At 41.0% G+C, this 20,799-nt stretch overlaps 1 protein-coding gene across 1 annotated transcript in view; it reads right to left on the bottom strand.

Annotated features, from left to right (window-relative positions):
* The window catches only part of RBM41 (RNA binding motif protein 41), a 39,192-nt gene extending 20,222 nt beyond the window's left edge, over positions 1–18,970 (bottom strand). Inside the window, exons 1-4 of the mRNA XM_074208453.1 lie at positions 18,900–18,970; positions 4,619–4,735; positions 4,171–4,363; positions 3,317–3,521 (exon numbers count right to left, since the gene is read on the bottom strand). Coding sequence (XP_074064554.1) covers positions 3,317–3,521; positions 4,171–4,363; positions 4,619–4,735; positions 18,900–18,907 — 523 coding nt within the window. The 5' untranslated portion in view covers positions 18,908–18,970. The remainder of the gene's footprint in view (positions 1–3,316; positions 3,522–4,170; positions 4,364–4,618; positions 4,736–18,899) is intronic.
* Between the last annotated feature and the right edge of the window lie 1,829 nt (positions 18,971–20,799).

Genomic DNA, 20,799 nt, shown 5'->3' with positions numbered 1-20,799 from the left:
GAATTGAAGTCATTCTCCCTTGTTAACTGATAACTAATGTTATCAAGTTTCAACAAGACCCTCACTGATGTACAGCAACTCTTATTCTTCCTTGATTCTCTATCCCATTCCCTTAAGGAACTTTGCCTTCCTTGGCCCCAATACCTTCCCCTTAGCCCCCTTCATTTCAGCAAATATCTCAAACTACTTTACTGAGAAAAAAAGGACATCAATCATGGACTCGCTCAACTCCCCTAGTCAATACATCAAACTCCTTCCATATCTTCACTCATCCTCTCTTTAGAGAAGTTGTCTTTCTCCTTGCCAAGGCCAACCATTTTAAATGTGCCCTCAAGCATATCCTCACCTATCTCTTATAGAAGCCTGCCCATCATTCATTCCCCTCTCTCCCTCAAGCGTAAACTCCCCCTAGCTATTCACTCTTCCCACCTAAGCTACAAATACAGCAGGTGCAAAACACCTTCATCTGACCCTGCCAACCCTACAAACTATCTTCCCTTTCACAGCCAAACTCTTGCAAAGAATTGCCTCTCCTCACTTCCTCATTACCCATTTCCTGATCCCTTGCAATCCAGCTTCTGATCCCACTTAAGTGAAGGTCTACAATTACCAACAATCCTTAGCTGCTAAATCCAAGGGCCTTTCTTCAGTCCTCTTCCTTCTGGATTTCTCTGCAGTTTTGGATGCTAGGAGCCCTAGCGATGTATAGCAGAAATAAATGGCCGTAGGAGGCAGAAATACCTAGGCTCAAAAGTTGCCTTTAATGTTTGTAAGATGTATGACCATGAGCAAAGGTATTTACCATTTCTGAGTCTCAGTTTCCTCTTCTATAAAAGGCAGGGTTTGGAAGAGATGACCTCTAAGGTCTCTTCCAACTCTGTATTCTTTGCCTAGGCTAGTTTGGTCCCTCTGAGCCTCAGTTTCCTCATCTGCAAAACAGGAATAATACCATCTACAGTCCTTACCTTGCAGGGGTGACATGAGTATCAAATGAAATGTGGTATGTAGACCACGCTTCAGGTATCCTTGAACTTGACTGTGAAACACTGCTGCTCCCTTCAATCTAACTGCCTAGTTACCCTTGGCTTGTCTGTTTGCTCTGAATGACCCTTCCGCTTCCCCCCATGGCTTGTCCCTGCCCAGAATGGGGACGGGGAGGTTGCCCTTGAGTTGCTCCTAGAACGTGGGTCTTGTCTTCCCAGTTCTTTATTCATGTGGTCCTCCAGGTCACCAGGAATCATGAATCTGAGGGCTAGGGTGAACCTCAGCTGCCTACTCTGCAGTGGGCTACTCTTAATGCTGAAGGGGTATCAGGTTGCCACTGGCAATAAGTCTTGTGTCATTTGTTCCTGGTATGCAGCTATTTTTTGCAGCTCTAAATTCAAAGCAAAGCACTGCCTGACTTGTCTGGCAGGCTCTTGTGGGCAAACTGAAGCTTGATCAGGAAAAATGGTCTTTGAGCCATCCCAGAGTGTAATGGGTACTTTCTCACGAGACTCTTCAAATAGTGGGTTTTTCTTTAGTTACAAGTTGGCCTAGATCAGAGATTCTTGAACTCTTTTGGGTCAAGAGATAGTATCTGTAAAGGGCACATAGTAGACCCGTAATAAATGTTTATTCCATTTCCTTCCCTCTGGCAAGGTCTATTGACTCCTCTACGTAAAAATGAAATTTCAGTTAGACATTATTGAAAAGAATATATAATTTGTTCCTATCCAAGTTCACTGTAAACTCCACTCACTGATATGTTGGGAGTTCAGGAACGCCATGTTGGTTCCTTCCAACTCTCAAATTTTGCTTCATAAGGGTTCCGTGTTCTGCCCCAACATTGTCAGAAAATAGTTTTCTTGCCTGCTTTAATTTAGCATCTCTATTCAGTAAGATCCTCTGTCCTCCACACTGTGGTGGCCACAAAGACTAGAAAAAATAAAATTCAATCTCCTTAATGTGGCATTTAATTCCCTTCGCAATTGGGTTCCCACCTATCTCTCTAACTTCACATTCTATTATTCTTCTGCAGGGAGAGCTTATCTGGGGGTACACAAACTTGGGTTTTTAAAAAATATTTTGATAAAATCGGTTTCCTCTATTAATCTTATGTCTTTTATTTGCTGGACTGAAAAAAACTATTCAGAGAAGGGATTAATAGGCTGGTCCATAACATATATACAAAGGGTTAAGAACCTTTGATCCATGCAAAGCCTCTGTTCCAATCCAACTAGTCTATTCATTGAGAATATTTCTGTGGCTTGTGCTTCCAGCATCATCCTTGCTTGAAAATGCCCTTCTGATTGCTTTCTGGTTTTTCAACTCCTACTCTTCCTTTTTTGTCATTCAGTTGTTTTTCAGCTGTATCAGGTGCTCCATGACCCTATTTGGGGTTTTCCTGGCAGAGATACTGGTTGTGGTTTGCCATTGCCTTCTCCAGCTCATTTTATAGATGAGGAAACTGAGGCAAATAGAGTGAAGTGACTTGCCCAGGGTCAGCCAGCTGGAAAATGTCTAAAGCCAGATTTGAACTCAAGAAGAGGAATCTTCCTAAAACCAGGCCCTCTATCCACTGCAGAGCCTAGTCGTCTACTTTTCCTTTATTGGGCCCTTTAAAATCTTAACTCCTATGAATCTTAGCTCAAATACCTTGGCCCTGAGTGAGTAGTCAGTTCTCTGAACTGATTCTCTGAACAATCCATTTATCATACCACCATGCTTTGAGCAAATGCCCTATGTGTGTGTGATTGTGTGTAAGTAGATGCATATGTGCATGGTCTTTTCATCCCAAGAGACTCTAAGAACTTACAAGGCAAGGTCTTGTCTTAATCACCTGTGACCCAGAAGCCCAGTTCAGTGTCTTAACATGAAGCAGGCCCTCAATAAAAGTTTACTGATGGCCATGATAATGAATCGGAAAGTGTTATTATGACTGGGCCGGGAGATGGCCATCTTACTAGTTAATCTACGACAGCTAGAAACTAGTTCCTACCTCCGATGCCAGGTGAGTATTCTGGCAAATACACAGTTATGGTTTTCAGGTTCTACGAGACTGTATTAGTCAACCCAATGAAGAGTAAATGTAAAATGTTTTCAAAATACAACTACCACTTACTTGGGCAAGTCACTTAATCCTGATGGCCTAACAAACAAACAACTATCTCTTAGGAGAGCTGTCTATGTAAATCCAAAGCAGTTTTGTTGACAGCAGGTTGTATCAGACACTGGCATCTCTCACTCCTTTAGCCTTGACACCCTGAGCCTTATTCTAATGTTCTGGTCATTTTCTCAGTAGAAGGCCATATCAAAATCAGTGGGGACTACGCACCTTGATAATAGAGAGCCCTCAGGAAAGAATGGCGATCATTCCCTTGAAACAAAGCCTTTTCTATTTCCATCTCTCGACGACTCAATTGTTTACTCCCTGCAAACCTCTGTGGCAAGGCCAAAATGCGCTGATGCTCTGAGATCTTCTGTTCAATATTTCGAAGGCGGTCCTGTGTTGCTTCGGGAGTTGCTCCCAATCCCGTTCCCTAAAACCAGAGAAAAGGGATTACAGAGACTGAAGGTAGAAGGTACAGACAGCAGATCATGATGTGATACATAAGAAATAAATAGCATATCAGAAGGAGTGAATTTGCGTTTGTTATTCCATCATTTCAATTGTGTCCAACTCTTCAGGACCCCATTTGGGATTTTCGTGGCAAACATACTGGAGTGGTTTGCCATTTCCTTCTCTAGTTCATGCTATGTTGAGGAAACTGGGGCAAAGCAGTGTGAAGTGACTTGTCCAAGATCACAGAGCTAGCATCTGAGGATGCAAAGAAGGAAGGAATTTTATCCAAGCTAATTATGCAATTCCTTTATTTCCTTGTGATCAACTTCTCTGGCTAGAAATTCATGAAGACTCAGACTTAAGTATGTATCTCTTGAAGGCTCAAAATGTGAAGATTCTAAATGTCCAATAGAAAATTCTCTCTTCTTTAGTTATAGAAAAATATGCCTCTTAGGGAAGGAAACTGCAGTTTCATGCAGTTTATGCATGATTTACTGCAGATTATGCAGTTGTATGCATAATACTCTTTTTTTTCTGTTTTATTACCTACATGGAAATGGCTATTTTTTTTATTCAATGTTCAAGTTCAAAATAAAGACAAATTTAGAAAAATGAAATCCACTGACCCTCTCAGATGAATTCCGATTCTTCCATAGCAGAATCTCTCGATCATTAAGACCTAAGTCCCTCAGAGATGCGATTTCCTGATCATTTTTCTGTAGAGCTTCATACTGGGACAAGCTCAAAGCCCCAGCTGCCTCCTCCCCAAAGGGCTTGTACACTGAAGCAGGGGCAAAGCATTTTTTCTTGGATACACACCTGCCAAACAATTAACAAGAGTCATAATGTATTAAAGTACAAGGAAAGAGAGTGCTAGATATTTGGATGTAAGTAGCACCAACCACTTCAGCTCACTCTCTAGTCTATTTCTAGGTCAGGCCTTCAATGCAGTGGGTTGAGGCCCCAGGAATCACTGCCTCACACAGAGCTAATGAAACTAGAGAGAAATCTGTTCAGTACCAGTTGGGTTCTCTGCTATTGCTCTCCCACCTTGCTTGCAAAATCAACACTTACTCCTCAACAGAAACAGAAGTATCAAGCTGATGGTGAAGGAGGCTCCTCAGCTGCCTCTCTCCTTCTGTTTCCAAGTCCTCCAGAATAAGATCATCACTGGAAAGACTGCTGTTTATCCTGGAGCGGAAAGACCAACAAAATACAGAAAGAAAATGAGGCAGTGCATCTGAGCATTGCTTTGTTCTACAGTCTCTTGTTTTAAAGACCCTTTCCTTACCATTTCATCAGATGAAATGGGGACATTCTGGACAGTATAATTATAGACCCATTACTTTTTATCAATCCCTCCAACATGGCAGAGTAAACAAATTGTCTAAGACATAGCCTGCCCCGCTGTAAAGCCCCAAGGTGCTACAATCTAGGTTAGTGAGACAGAATTTACACGTAATAAGATAATTAAGTACATAGGACAGTATATGGTACAGACAGCAAGAACTACAAAACATCAGAGGAGGGAGAGAACGCTTTGATCTGATGATGATCATCAAAGATAAAGGATAAGGCATGAAATGCAAGGAGAACAGACTCATCATAAAAGGCAAAATAGTGGGAATTTTCATGGAGTGTCTGGCATGAACTGACTGATCAGTCTGGGCAAAGTATATGCATAACAAGAGGACAGAGAGCTCAATTGGTAGAAGATTTCAGAGGGCATCATAGACCAGTCGACAAAGTTTGAACTTTCACTCATTTGTGTGAAAAACAACAGAAAACAAAAGATTAAATGGATCTTTCCACAGAGATCAGGGATAAAGCAAGAGTGTCCATTATGACCATTACTTTTTAGAACAAGAAATGCAATATCAATAAGATAAGAAAAAGAAATTGAGGGACTAAGCATAGGCAGACAGGAAACAAAATTATTGCTTTTCACAGATGATAGGACGGTTTACTTAAAGAATTCTAGAGTTAACTACCAAATTAACTGAACCAATGACTTTGGCAAAAATGCTAGATATAAAATAACTCCACATATATCCATCAGCATTTGTGTATATCACAACAAAACTAGAAGGAAGAGATAGAAAGATAAATTTCATTTATACTTGGGAGTCTACCTGCCAAAACACACAGAAATTGTATGAAATAAAAACAAAAAAAAAAAACCCGATCTTTACCTTAATAAAGACAGAACTAAATAACTGGAGAAATATTCATTACTCATAGGCAGGTTGAGTCAATATAATAAAAATGGCAACATTACCTAAACAAAGTTATTTATTCAGCACCATTCCAATCAAATTACGAAAGTATTATTTTATTAGATCTAGAAAAATAGTAATAAAATTCATCTAGAGGAATGAAAGGTCAAAAATCTTTGGGAAATTAATGAAGATCAAAGAATGTTTAGGGTAGCTAAGTGATGTAGTAGATAGAGCAGCAGCCTGGGAGTCAGGAGGAACTGGAGTTCAAATCTGAACTCAGACACTTAATAATTACTTAGTTGTGTGACCTTGGGCATAACTCCATTGCCTTGCAAAGACCAAAAACCAAAAAAAAAAAAAAAAAGAAAGAAAAAAGAAAATAATGATGAAAATGTAGAAGAAAGATGCCCTAGCAGTAGTTCCTATTAAACTATGCTACAAAGCAGTAATCATCGAAATTATTTGGTACTGGTTAAAAAATAGAGGCTGATCAGTAGAACATATTAGGTATACAACTTTCATAAGCAAATGAACACAGTAGACTCATGTTTGATAAACTTAAAGACTTTTCCTTATGGGATATGGGATAGAAAACTTACTCTTTAGCAAAAACTACTGGGAAAACTTCAAAGAAGTCTGGTAGAAACAGGGTATACACCAACTTCTCATGTTCTGTACTAATATAAGCTCTGAATGGATAAATGAATTAAGGAATAAAGAAGGCCATCATAAACAAATTAGAAGAACAGTGAAGAAATTCATTACCTTTCAGATTTATAGACAGGAAAATAGAGCAGGACCAAACAAAGAATAGGGAGGAACACAAAAAATGAAATGCCAAATTTTGGTATCTTAAAATTTTAAAATTTTTACACAAACCAAACCAATGCAGAAGGGAAGTAAGTAACTGGGGGAAAATCTTTGTAAGCAACAGTCTCTGAAAAAAAAATCTCATTTTCAAGATGCATAAGAAACTGACAAATTTAGAATAAAAAGACCAATTCTGAAAAATGGAAACAGGTAGTTTTCAAGGGAATAAATCCAAGTTATCTATAGCCAAATGACAAAATGCTCCTTATCATCAATAATCGAAAAATGAGTTAAAACAACTCTGAGTTTCTCCTTTTACACCCATCAGATTGGCAACATTACAGTAAATGGAAAATGACAACGTTAGAAGGGATATGGCCAAAGCAGGTACATGGATGAAGCAATAAATTGGTAAAGCTATTCTGGAAAGTAATTTGGAACCATGCTCCAAAAGATGCTAAATGGTGTTTAAACTTTGGTTCAATGGGAATGATAGTCTCAGACAAAGGGAAACCTGTTAAAGACCCAGCTTAAAAAGGCCAAGTTCTTTCAATGCATCCAGGGGCATCGCCAGTTATCCTGATCCCTATCTAGTTACTGAACTCAAATGGTTCCAGAGGAGAAAGTAAGGTTGTGACTTTGCACAGAGCCGCCCTCACTTAAATCCAATTCACCTGCATGACATGGCATCACCTCTCTGATATTCTCCCTTCGAGAACAAAGGACAAATAACAACCCACTAGTAGGCCCATACCCCAAAGAGATCAAAGAAAAAGGAAATCATCTTCCTCTAGGAACAAAATATTTATAGTAGTAGTGTCAAAGAACTGGAAATTTAGGGGGTACCCAAGCAAAAGGTCAATGACTGAACAAATGATAAGATATGAATATAATGGAATGTTATTGTATCATAAGAAACAATGGGGAGGAAATGGTTTCAGAGAAATCTGTTAAGTTTTGTAAAAATTAATGCTGAATGAAGTGAGAACCAAGAAACCAATTTATAACAAAAACCATAAAAACAAACAACTTTGAAATACTTAATAATTCTGATCAAAACAATGATTAATCATGATTCCATAGGCCTGACAGAGAGGGGATGGACTCAAAACTACAGAATGAGACACATATTTGGGGGTATGATCAACATGGGAATCTCTTTTGTTTGATTATGTATATTTGTTGCAAGGGTTTTATGTTTCTTTTTTTCTTTTTTTCTCAGTGAGGAGAGGTAGGAAGGAGAAAAAATAAATGCTCTTTAACTGAAAAAATTGTAATTAATAAATTAAACAGAAGGAGAATGGCCAGTCACAAGTTCAAAGGACCAAAGATGAAAAATTTGCCTTGACTATGTATATTTATACAAGGTTTTAGTTTTATTATTTTGAAAGGTAGAAAGAATATAGATTTTTAAATGAAATTTTTTAAATTTTGAGTTTATCTGGAAATAACAATAGTGATATTTATATATTATAATAATTATATGATAATATAATAAGATCTGTGAAATCTTTCATATACACTATCTCATTTTTCAATTCAGTTAGCATTTTTAGGTGGCTAATTAGTGCTGGGCAATACAGTGATACAAATGGAATAATCCCTGTCCCGAAAAGAGCATATATACAGAGAAGTAAATACTAAATATACACAAAGTAGTGAAGTGGAAGGAAGGGATAGTAACCACTGAAATCAAGAAAGGCCTCTTGAGAAATCAGGATAACAAGAGGCAGAGGTGAGGAGGGAGAACATTTCAGACATGAGAAGCAAGGAGACATAAAGAGGCAATTTGGTGTAGGGGAAGTGTAAGAGATCACTTTGACCAGGAAGGGAAGTAATGTGGAATTAGTCTGGAAAAATAGATCAATGCCAAACTGAGGATTGGAAAGGCCAAACAGAGAGGGAGTTAGCATGTTACAGTTTAAAGGAAGGGAATGGTATGTTCAAATCTATTCTTTAGAAATACCAATTTGACAATTGTGATGGAAGATGGAATACATGATGGAGAGACTGGAATCAGGAGGCTCTTTTGATAGTTAAGTCTAGAAATAATTAAGGTCTGAATTAGAAGGCATATAAGTAATGAGAAGGGAATGAATAACAAGTTATGTTGAGAAAGTAAAACTAACAAGATTTGGCACCAATTGGCTATGAGTTGTGAGAGTGAGTGAGGAGCCAAAGATGACTCCAAGATTGTGAGCTTGGTTGACTTGGAAGGATGGTAATGCTTTTGATAGAAATAGATAAGTCAGAAAGATCTCATTCTTATACAACTATGAGATAGGTCATAGAGGTATTCTTATTTTACAGATGAGGAAATCTGGGGTTGAGACAGGCTAAGTGACTTGAACAGGGCCACAAAGAAGCAATAAGAATGTCATAAGAGGTAGGTTTGAACTAGGAGATCAAGGAATAGTTTACCTGTCAGATCTATGGAAAGGGAAGCAGTTTATGACTAAGAAAGAGATGGAGAACATCATTAAAAACAAACTAGATGATTTTGATTACATTAAATTAAAAAGCTTTTGCACAGACAAAACCACTGATAACCAAGATGAAAATAAATGTAGCAAACTGGGAAAGAATCGTTACAAATAGCATTTCTCACAAAGGACTCATCTCTAAAATATACAGAGAACTGAGTCAAATTAAAAAAAAAAACAAGCCATTGCCCAATTTTCAGATGATCAAAGGATATGCAAAGTCAATTTACAGATAAGGAAATCAAAGCGATTCATAGTCATATGAAAAACTGCTCTAAATCACTACTTATTAGAGAAATGCAAATTAAAGCATCTCTGAAGTACCACCTGACGCCTCTCAACCTGGCCAATAGATCAGAAAAGACAATGATCAACGTTGGAAGGGATGTGGGAAATCTGGGGCACTAATACATTGTTGGTGGAGCAGTGGAGAGCAATTTGGAATTACGCCCAAAGGTTAACAAATATATGCATACCCTTTGATCTAGCAATACCACTACTGGGTCTATATACTGAAGAGATGATGAAAAAGGGTAAAAACATCACTTGTACAAAAATATTCCTAGCAGCCCTGTTTGTGGTGGCAAAGAATTGGAAATCAAGTCAATGTCCTTCAATTGGGGAATGGCTTAGCAAACTGTGGTAAATGTATGTCATGGAACACTATTGTTCTATTAGAAACCAGGAGGGATGGGAATTCAGGGAAGCCTGGAGGGATTTGCATGAACTGATGCTGAGTGAGATGAGCAGAACCAGCAAAACACTGTACACCCTAACAGCAACAAGGGGGCGATGATCAACCTTGATAGACTTGCTCGTTCCATCAGTGCAACATTCAGGGACAATTTGGAGCTATCTGTGATGGAGAATACCATCTGTATCCAGAGAATGAATTGTGGAGTTTGAACAAAGGCCAAGGACTATTAACTTTAATTTAGGAAAAAAACGGATATCTTCTTGTCTGATCTTGTTATCTCTCATACTTTATGTTTCTTCCTTAAGGATATGATTTCTCTCTCATCACATACAATTTGGATCAATGTATACCACAGAAACAATGCAAAGACTGACAAATTGCCTTTTGTGGGGGATGGGGGGGAAGTAAGATCAGGGAAAAAGCTGTAATGCTCAAAATAAATAAAATCTTTATAAACAAACAAAAAAAAGAAACCAGGAGGGATGGGAATTCAGAGAAGCCTGGAAGGATTTGCATGAACTGATGCTGAGTGAGAGGAGCAGAACCAGAAAAACATTGTACACCCTAACAGCAACATGGAGGTGATGATCAACCATAATGAACTAGCTCATTCCATCGGTACAACAATCAGGGACAATTTGGGGCTGTCTGCAATGGAGAATACCATCTGTATCCAGAGAAAGAATTGTGGCGTTCAGACAAAGACCAAAGGCCATAACCTTTAATTAAAAAAAAAAAGAAATACAACAACATTATCTTGAGGCAGCTAGGTGGTGCAGTGAATAGAGCACGAGCCCTGGAGTCACGAGTACCTGAGTTCAAATATGGTCTCAGACACTTAATAATTATCTAGCCGTGTGGCCTTGGACACACTTAACTCCATTTGCTTCGCAAAAACATAAAAAAATAAAAAATACCATTATCTTATTATGTAATTTTGCTATCTCTTATACTTTTGTTAAGGCTATGATTTCTCTCTCATCACATTCAACTTAGATCAATGTATACCATGGAAACAATGTAAAGATTAACAGACTGCCTTCTGTAGGGGGTGGGGGGAGGGAAGTAAAATCAGGGGGGGAAAATGGCAAAATTCAAAATAAGTAAATATTTTTTTTTAAAAAGAGGTAGGCTTTGAACCAAGGATTCAGTCAATTCTGGGTGCTCTTTCCACATCACCACAGAAAGTCATGGAAGGTTTGTGAAAAGGGCAGTGATACAATCCAAATGATGCCCAAAACAACAGAGAAGGATCTAGTCTGGGAAACTGGATGGGGAATCAGTTACTACAATACTGAAATAACCTAGACAGAGATGAGGGTTAGACTAGGATGGTAGTAAAGGAATGAAGGGATGAATACGAGAAAGGAGAAGGAGAATTAGCAGAATCTGGGAAGGAAATGGAAAGAGAGGCATTAATGAAGACAGTTGGGGGGACTGTGAGAAAGCATGACTTTTCAATGATGAATTTGATTTTTAGACGTGGAGTTTGAGGGGCAAAGAGATGAATTAAAAGCTTTTGGTGGACACTATTTTCAAAAGAAGTAAAACAGAGAGGAGAAAAAGCAGAAGACCTACCTAGAACATTTTTTGTGTTCAGTTATATCTGATTTTTAATTTTCCAACTAAGGTTGTTTATAGGCATAAAGCACCAATGTTTACACATTTAGGTTGTACTAGGTTGCAATGTTAGTGGCTGGAGTCAAATGAGGCCTTGAAGAATACTAAATTAAGAAATGGCAGAGCAGTTTAAGTAAATTTACAAAAGTATTCAGAAGCAATACCATATCTACTACACTGGAACGTTTTTTTTCAAGTGTGCTTTTTATGAATTGTGAACTTGACAAATATCAACAAATGTGAACATTTCCAAGATCAGAAAAAGAAGTTTGTATATCAAATTGTGGATCTCGATTCTATACAGTTTGGATTTTTTAAAGGTCCCAAAACTTCTGTTTGTCTCTGTCCCCTTTTGAACTTCCTTCTGTTCTCTTCTATGTATAATAAAGTATTTAATTGACACTCTATTCTTTTCATTCTCCTTTTTTTTCTATCACTATCATTATCAAGCTCTATTTCATCCACAATTCTTCCTCAAAAAAACAAATGCCTCACTGGAAAAAGAGTATTTTCATGTCTAAAACTGTCGGCTGCATTCTGTATACCTCTGCCAGGAGATGGGAAGCCTACATAGAGAAAAGTACCCCAGTGAGAAGGTTTTAAATCCAGTAGGTGCTTAATAAATGTTTGCTAAATTCAAATGACTCCCAACTCTTTATGTTGTTAGAGGAAAAACAGCCAAGGAGTAATGAGATGGTCAGATGGCAGATAGATAGGATCTAGAATCAAACAGTCCTTGGAAGATGAGGGTAAGGAAGAATCAAGACCCAATCTCCTGAATGGAACCTTTCCATCTCCAGTGAACTATCTAAATAACCACCCACCTGCTCTGGCTTGTTGTTCCATCTTCCAACATCTGCCAAACTGTTAGATCTGACCAGGTTATTCAACTGCTTTAAATGCTTTTAAGCATCTAGAATATAATACAAATTCCTTTCTGCTGGGAATTGAAAAGTCTCAATTGGCACTAACAGGTTTTTCCAGATTAATTTCACATTATTCCCCCTCCCTCATTCAACATTTTAGGCAAAACAGTCTACTGATGTTTCTCCTAGATAGTTGCATGCCTTTCCACAGGTTGTCTTTCAAACCTGGAATGCCCTCCCCTCCTCATTTTCTCCCCTCGACAACCTCTAGCTCCCTGCAAGGCTCAGCTCAGATGCCATTTCTTTCAAGAGAAAGATGCCTCACTTTTTCCATCACTATAAATTTATTTTATACATAGCTTATCTATGAACAAAGTAGGAGAAGACTGTAAACTCTTTGAGGGGAAAGAAGACATTCTGTTGATTGATTAATTCCATCCGCAATCTCCAATTATACATATCTATGTGGATACCCTGCTCTTTCTCAGTTTCTTTTTTATATTCCACCTGTTATGTATGAAAATAGGACATCTAGGTGGTGCTGTGGATATAGTACCGGCCTTGGAATCAGGGAGACTGCTCTTCATGAGTTTGAATCTGGTCTCTGATACTTTCTAGCTGTGTGACCCTGGGCAAGTCACTTCCCCCTGTCTGCCTCAGTTCTTAATCTGTGAAATGAGCTGGAGAAGGAAATGGAAAATCGTTGCTGTGTTTCTGCAAAGAAAATCCAAAATGGGATCACAAAGAATCAGATATAACTGAACAACTGTCTCAGGTCCTCTCTATTCTTCTTTCTATACTCTCTCTTGGCAAAGATATCAGGTCCTATGAGTTCAATAATAATATCTCTGCAGATGTCTCTCAGACCCATATATTCAGTCCTAATCTCTCTCCCGAGTTCCAGAACCATAGGGAAAATAGGCCCACTGGACATCTCCAAATGAATGTAGACACACCAAATTTATCATATCCTAAGCAGTTGGGCACAGTGGATATGGAGCTAGACTTGGGATGTCAGATGATCTGATTTCAGATTTTGCCTCAAAACTGCTATTTGAATCTGGGAAAATCCTGTAACCTCTCTCAGCCTCAACTGCCTCATTCATCTCATTTATTGTATATGTATGGAAACCAGGACATGTTTATTGTTTTCCATTCCCAGTTGCAAGGGCTTTTGTAATCAGAGGTGAGGCATAGTTCCACCTCCTCTGCCTCAGCTCAAGTCTGTGTGTGTGTGTGTGTGTGTGTGTGTACATACAAAAACCCCAAGCAGTCCATGGATAATAAGAAAAGCCCCCACATTTACAAAAATATATATAGAATCACTTTTTAAATGCTATTTTATTTTTTCAATTACATGCAAAGGTCATTTTCAACTTTCATCTTTTTCTAAGTTTTTGAGTTCCACATTTTTTGCCTCCGTCCCTGCCCTCTCCCCTCCCCATCACAGCGAGTAATCTGAAATAGGTTATACATGAACAATTATGTTGAACAAATTTCCATATGAGTTATGTGGTGAAAGAATAATCAGAACTAAAGGGGATTAACAACCATGAGAAAAAGAAAAAAAAAAACACAAAACAAGCTTTAAAAAGTGAAAATAGTCTGCTTTGTTCTGCATTCAGATGCCGTAGTTTTTTCTCTGGATGTGGATGGCATTTTCCATCACAAGTCTTAGAACTGTCCTTGATTACCGAACTGCTGAGAGGAGCTAAGTCCATGACAGCAGATCATCACCCAATGTTGCTGTTAATGTGTACAATATTCTCCTCTGCTCATTTCCTGTTCACGCAAGTTACAGTATCACTCTTTATGAGAACAAAGAATTGAAAGTAAAGTAGGGGCGGTTAGGTGGCCCAGTGGATAAAGCACTGGTCCTGGAGTCAGGAGGACCTGGGTTCAAATCCGGTCTGAGACACTTGATAATTACCTAGCTGTGTAGCCTTGGGCAAGCCACTTAACCCCATTTGCCTTGCAAAAATCTTTAAAAACATGTAAAAAAAGAAAGAAAGTAAAGTAGATGGGTCCATTCATTGGGAAATAGTTAAATAAACTGTGGTACATGAACATAATAGAATAGTACTATACTATAAGAAAAAGCCAATATGTTTACTACAGAGAAGCATGGAAAGATTTACACGAACTGATGAAGAATGAAATAAGGAGTCAAGAAAATAAATATACCCAATGAATACAAATGTTGAAAAATTACAAGAACAAGTGTGGCTCAAAAGCAGATATAAGATACCTCTACCCCACTCCTTTGCAGAGGTGGGGGGCACCCATGAGAGTAGTACGTTGCATACATTTTCAAATTTTTCTGATGTGCTAATCAGTTTTGATTTTTTCCTTTTTTTCTAATTTAAAAAGTGTTATTTGTTAAATGGTATGGCTCTGTGGCAAGGGTAAGAAGGAAAGGCACTGGTGGAAATTTTGGTGATACAAAAATATATTAGGAAAAATTTATTTTTTGAAAAGAATTCATTTCTATGCCTGGATCAGGGTTTGGCTTCTCTACCTCCTCCCCACTTTAGGTAATTCCCTTTTGGTTTGTTCAATTTCTCTTTGAGACTGGATTGTTTACAATCTCTATTTCCTGTTTTATTAATTTGGGATTTTAGATTTTTTAGAAGTAAAATCATCCATTTCCTTTAAATTGTATTTTGTTATGTGATACATATGAAATAGCTTTTCAACAGGTCTCATCTTCAATTTCACCCTTTTTCTCATTCATGCTTCACAGCTGTCAGATTATTCTTCCTAATATATAGCTTTGATAATGTTTTTATATTGCTCAAAAAAATTTGTCTATGGAATTAAGCTCAAATTCCTTAGCCTGGCCTTCAAGGCCCTCAATGCTCTAGCCTCAGTTCAACTTTCCAGCCTAACCTTCAAGTATTCTCCTTACCCTATTCTGTAAACCTGGTAGCTTCCTAATATGTCCAACACTTCCCAATCTCCACATCTTTGGTCATCTGGTTCCCTCCACTTATATTGAGTGTCTCTCTCTTCTACCTACTGAAATTGTACCCAGTCTTTAAAGGTCTAACTCAACTGCTATTTCATGAACATTCTCCCCAATCTCTTTTAGCAGAGGTGATCTCTCCCTCCATAAAACCCCCAAAGAACTGTCTACTTGTCCTGGGCCATTTGTCATATTCTGCCATTTATAATAGTTATTTACATATGTATCCCATCCATTTGAGGCTAAGAATTATATCTATTCTTATGCCACTGCTATGTTTACCCTCTCCTGCCCAGTACAGAGCTTGGTGCATGATGAAAGTTTCATGCTATTTATGTATACACGTACTCTATAGCTAAGAAATAACTGTTGAATGAATACTACAGATTTACTACATGGGAAAAGTCAAATACAGTCCTTTAACAGGTAAGGGAATTGGAAAACGTATATGGAATAAATATAATTCATAAAAGCTTACAACCCAAAGTATATCGCAAACTGGTATAAGATCTTGCAGACACAGAATTCATTAAATAAATAGTGAAAGGCGATTTAGTAATTCATCAGGTAGAAAAGGTCCCCAGGTTTGCTGACAATGAAAGAAGTGCATATTAATGTCATAAATATCCATGCATTTATTCTCCAAATGTTTATCATGCATAAAATATGGATGCAAACATTGCTAATGGCATTGTAAAATTGATGGTCTTCTTAGAGAACATTCTGACAAACTGTGAGCAAAGCTAGAGCACAGTTCAGACCATATGAGCACATAATTTCTCTTTAAGGGATGTGCTCCCAAGAAAATAAGTAAAAAAAAATGCAGGAAGATGTTACCAGTAGTGCTATCTTTACAAATGAAGAACTGGAAACAGCCCAAACACCCCACACTAGGGGAGTTATGAAAATTTTGTTCTAAGAAAGGATTGGAGCTATAAAAATATATATCAAATCTGTAGAGCATGGTGATACATAAAGATATGTGAGCAGAATAGTGGTAAGTGAAAAAAGAAAATACAGTCTAGTTTACACTATTAAACTGAGAACATTCATTACAACTATGTTAAAGGAACATTATGATGCAAAGTGAATTTGGAAAGGTAAAAGAGTTTGATGTGGATGGGTATTTTCCTTAAATTCATTTTTTAAAAACCAACAGAACAGGACCAGCAAAACAAAATCACAATCAATCTTTTACTATTAGTGTTATAGGAAAGGCAAGAAAAAATCTTTTCAATAAGGAAACAAAACTATTAAATGGGGGGGGGGGGGACTTGGAGTTGTAATTGAGAAATATTATATAATCCTTAAAGAAAACAAATTGATTTGTAATTTTTATGCCACATTTCAATTTCATTGAGAGAAGTAGCAAGACAGAACACATTAATTTAATTTCTTTTTTGATAACCTTGGTTCAAAATTTCCAAAGTCCAATATCTTTTATCCCTTAAGCATATAAAGGGTCACAAAGGATCACACCTTTGATGTAACTTTTACAAGAGTTCTTTCTCATCACTATAAGGGGTGCAGTTCCTGTCATCATAACCTTGTGTCATTTTCTATCTCCCTAAGCTTCATTGCCTAACTGCCCTTTCCTCCAGCTCTGGCTGCAAAAGTTCAAGTATACACCAGCCTCTCTTGTCATATTCCTTGCCCATCTGGCCTATTGCTCCTCATGCTTTGGCCAAGCCGCTGTACCTAGCATGGACCTTTTCTGAGCCTCTTGTAGATCTACATCTATCATCCTTTGTGTGATGTAGCCTGGGACTCAGTTTCCTTCTCTGTAAAATGGTTTTGTTAGATGGCTTCTGAGGTGTCTTGTAGCTCTTAAGCTGAGCTCCCTTCACTCTAATAAAGTACACTTCTGACAATCTCCTAGCAGTGTTGTTAGCACATGGTAAACAATTTGCTAGAACAGTTCTTAGTTAAGTGAAGTATAGACATGCTGTCGGGTCTGCTAACAATCGGGAGTACTGAGCAAAAGTTAGTCTGCAATGTTTTCTGTGTATGTGCAATGATTGGGCTGGCCCCTGACTGAAGCACAGGGGAAAGACAGGGCAGGAAAGGAAAATTGCTCCCTTCCGAACAAGCTTATGTGAAAGGGTGTTCCCAATCAGTAATAAGTGAAATGCAATGAAGTTCATCTCACATTTGGCACATGGAGAAATGACAAACTATCCCAATAGTCAAAAGTCTGAGAGGTTGTGGAAAGAGAGGTGTCCTGAAGCAGTTATTGGAGCTGGGCATCGGTGTAACCCTGTGCAAAGCCAGGTGGAATGATGCACATCACATAACTAAAATGCTCCTGCTGTTGGGCACCAAAATTGTGCTTCGAGGCAGATCCATGCCCAAGCTCGGACAAAAAGCGGGGCTCCAGATATATCAGAACATTTCCCCAGCCCTATTGGTGTTTGGAAAGACCCAAGCGGATGCCCAGCGCCTGGGAAACGGCTAAGCGCGTGGTTAGCCGAGGATGTCATGGAATATTACCATGTTGTAAGAAACCCCCACGGCCCACAGGATGAATACAGAGAAGCCTGAAAGACTTAGCTGAGCTGATGCAGAAGCAAGGCAGCAGGGGCAGGAAGACAATTTATGGAAGGAATCTCTCCAGAGCGATCCAAACCCGTGCTGGGAAAAGAGAACGAGCGAGCTTGGCCCGAGGATGAGCCGACTCCGGACCCTCTGCAGAGGGGGAGGGGAGGGCCACAGGTGTGGACCGGGCAGGCGGCTGCAGTCGGGCTTTTTCGGCGTAGTGATGCCTTCTGCCGACTCGCTGTCTCTTGTCCCCCCCCCCCCTCCCCCCGTCCCTTACAAAATTCTTTGCTATAAAGGATGGCTCAGTGGGGGGGGGGGGGGTCGGCCACGTAAAAACAAAAGATCGGATGGGTTTGAGGCGCCTGAAGGCAGCGCCTGACGGGGGGGGGGGGGGGGGCGGGGCGGCAGCGAGCCTTGGCCCCCGTAGCGCTTGGCGGGGGAGCCGGCAGTCGGCAGAGGGGTTCGGGCATTCGGGGGCGGGGGGGCCGGCAGACACACTGCGTGCGTGTGCGGAGGCACAGCAGCAGGAGCTCGGCGGAGCCGGCTTCTGCTTCGTCCACGCCCTCCCCCCCCCCCCCCCGGCCCGCTGCATCCTCCGATCGCCAGGCCCAGGCAGCATCTCGGCTCGGGGGGCTCATTTTCGTCCTCACTGGCGGCACCCTCGCCATTCACCCGAATCCTCGCGTCCTTCGGAGTCGCGCTTATGCAACTTAGCCGGAAGTGGTCGCCCGGGTCGGGTCAGCAGTGGGTGCGGGGGGGGGCTGGTCACCCTGGGGAGCCCCTACCCACAGTTCTTAGCGGGGGGGCGCAGGCTGCGTTCGCTGCAGAGCCTGCAGGAGGCTCCTCGCTCCCAGCCCCTGGGGCACCCCTTCTCTTATTTCGACTTACTGGGGGTTCCAACCCGCCTTCCCGCCCTAAATCTGCCTTCGAATGTCTTTATGACGAAGGAAGTCGGACAACAGCGGGGGCAGGACGTTTGCTGCCCCCGCCGTCCCGCGTCAGCCGCATCGGGGCGCAATAGGGGGAAGCGGCGCTGCAGCCCCATCTCGGGGCGCCCCAGCCGCACTCCCAAGGAGGACGGGCTCGGGAGCCACGCCGTCACCCCCCCCCGGTCCTCGCTGCGGGGAGCCGGGGCCCCCCACCCCGAGAGCCCTCACCTCTTCATGCTGCTGCGGGAGCCGACACCGCCGCTGTGCACTGGATCCCGACGGCCGCGGACTGCAATGCCCACAATGCCCCGCACGCGCCAAGCACCGGGAGGCGGGGTCCACTGCGGCGTTCGGGCTGGCGAGTGCGCAGTGAAGGCTGAGCACTTCCTCACTGCAGGAGACCGAAGGCGAAGCGAGCGGCCACGTCACAAAAACAGCCCCGCCCTCGGCTGCGGGGGAGGGACACCTTTTCGTTGGCCATCTCGAGCTCTGCGCGTGAGCTTGCCCCCTCCCCTCCCCTCCCCTCCCCTCCCCAGCAGGAAAAGGCTAAGAGAAAGGAGCAAAGACAGCAGTATCATGGGAAGGATCCTGGCCCTGCAGGTACCGGCTGGGGGTGGGAATGCAGCTCCCCCTTTGCCCAGCTGTGTGAAGGCACTGTGCCTTGTCAGTTTGCTCTCTTGCACACGTTGGACTAGATGACCCCGGGGGTTCTTTCTAGAAACAGCAGGATGAACCTAGGCTAGCCCACTTACTACCTGTGACATGCCCAGAAGGACCTCACGCCCATACCCCTTTTCCCTCCGGCCCGGCTGACTCGGCATACCTGTTACAGCAAGGGTGGCAGGGGTCCTCTCACCGCCCAACCCAGACTTGGCCCCCATTCATCCAAAATCACTCACGGTTATACCATCTAGCCCTTCGACTAGTAACCTGTAACCTCCATTAACCCGTAACGAGGCAATCCCAAGGAATAATCAGAACCTAACAGCATCTTCTCAAGAGGAGGAAAGAACGAGGAGGGGTCTGATCCTTAAACAAGACTCACTCACTCTCACCAGTGAATACAGTGTCTGTACTAGACGACTCATTGGGTAGAGTGCCCACCCGGAAGTCAAGAAGACCTGAATTCAATTCCTGAATCAGGTACCCACTTGCTCGGTGACCTTGGGCAAGTCACTTCACCCTGACTGCCTCTCATCCAGGGTCATCTCCAGTCCTCCTCATTGATATCTGGCCATTGGACCCATGGCTCCAAAGGAGAAACTGAGCCTGCTGACATAGCAACTTACATCCTCACTCCAAATCCAATTCATGTGCTTCTCATGGTATCACCTCCCTGATGTCATGTGCTTCTTCAAAAGCAAAGGACAAACATCATTCTAAACTTTAGAGAAATCTAACAGATGGCTAAGTGACTAGACAAACCCAAATGCTTACGGCAACACAGTACTCTGGGTCCTGATGCCCTGGAACTTTGTAGAGAATAGCTAGCAACACAAGAGATCTGCTGGGCAAAGAAATTGTCTGGCTATTCTCAGTTGCTAAAGAAATAACTTTTTTCTTTTAATATCCATCCCTGGTAGGGCACTGAGAAAATGGTATGTTCTTTCACTGAAAAGCAACTTCTTTCAGCCAGAAAACTGATGATTTTCTCAAATCTGCTCTGGGTTCCTGAGAAGCTTCAGTTTCTCAAACTGTACAATACGTGGTGCTCATCAGCTAGCACCACACCATCAGTAAATGGAAACATCAGTTATAAGTTTTAAGTACTGTGGACAAATTCACCTACCTTAGCACTGTCCTTTCCAAGAAGGTCCACATTGACAATGAGCTTTACACTTGCTTTGTTGGAGCTAGCTCAGTCACACAGCTAGGTAATTATCAAGTATCTGAGGTCAAGTTTAAACTCCAGTCCTCCTGACAAAACAGTTACTACTCTATCCACTGTACCACCCAGCTTCCCCCAATCTCTTTCATTTAAATTGTCTTAGGAAGATTCTGAAAATCACCTAGCAGGAGAAGATGCCAGACACTGACGTACTTTATCAGCTAAACTGCCTAGCATTTCAACATTCCTACAGAAAGTGCAACTACAATGGCTTGCACAAGTTAAAATGCCAGATGTACA

The sequence above is a fragment of the Macrotis lagotis genome, chromosome X (assembly GCF_037893015.1).
Source record: "Macrotis lagotis isolate mMagLag1 chromosome X, bilby.v1.9.chrom.fasta, whole genome shotgun sequence".
Classification (NCBI taxonomy): domain Eukaryota; kingdom Metazoa; phylum Chordata; class Mammalia; order Peramelemorphia; family Peramelidae; genus Macrotis; species Macrotis lagotis.
This window is presented reverse-complemented; position numbering and strand designations above follow the sequence as displayed.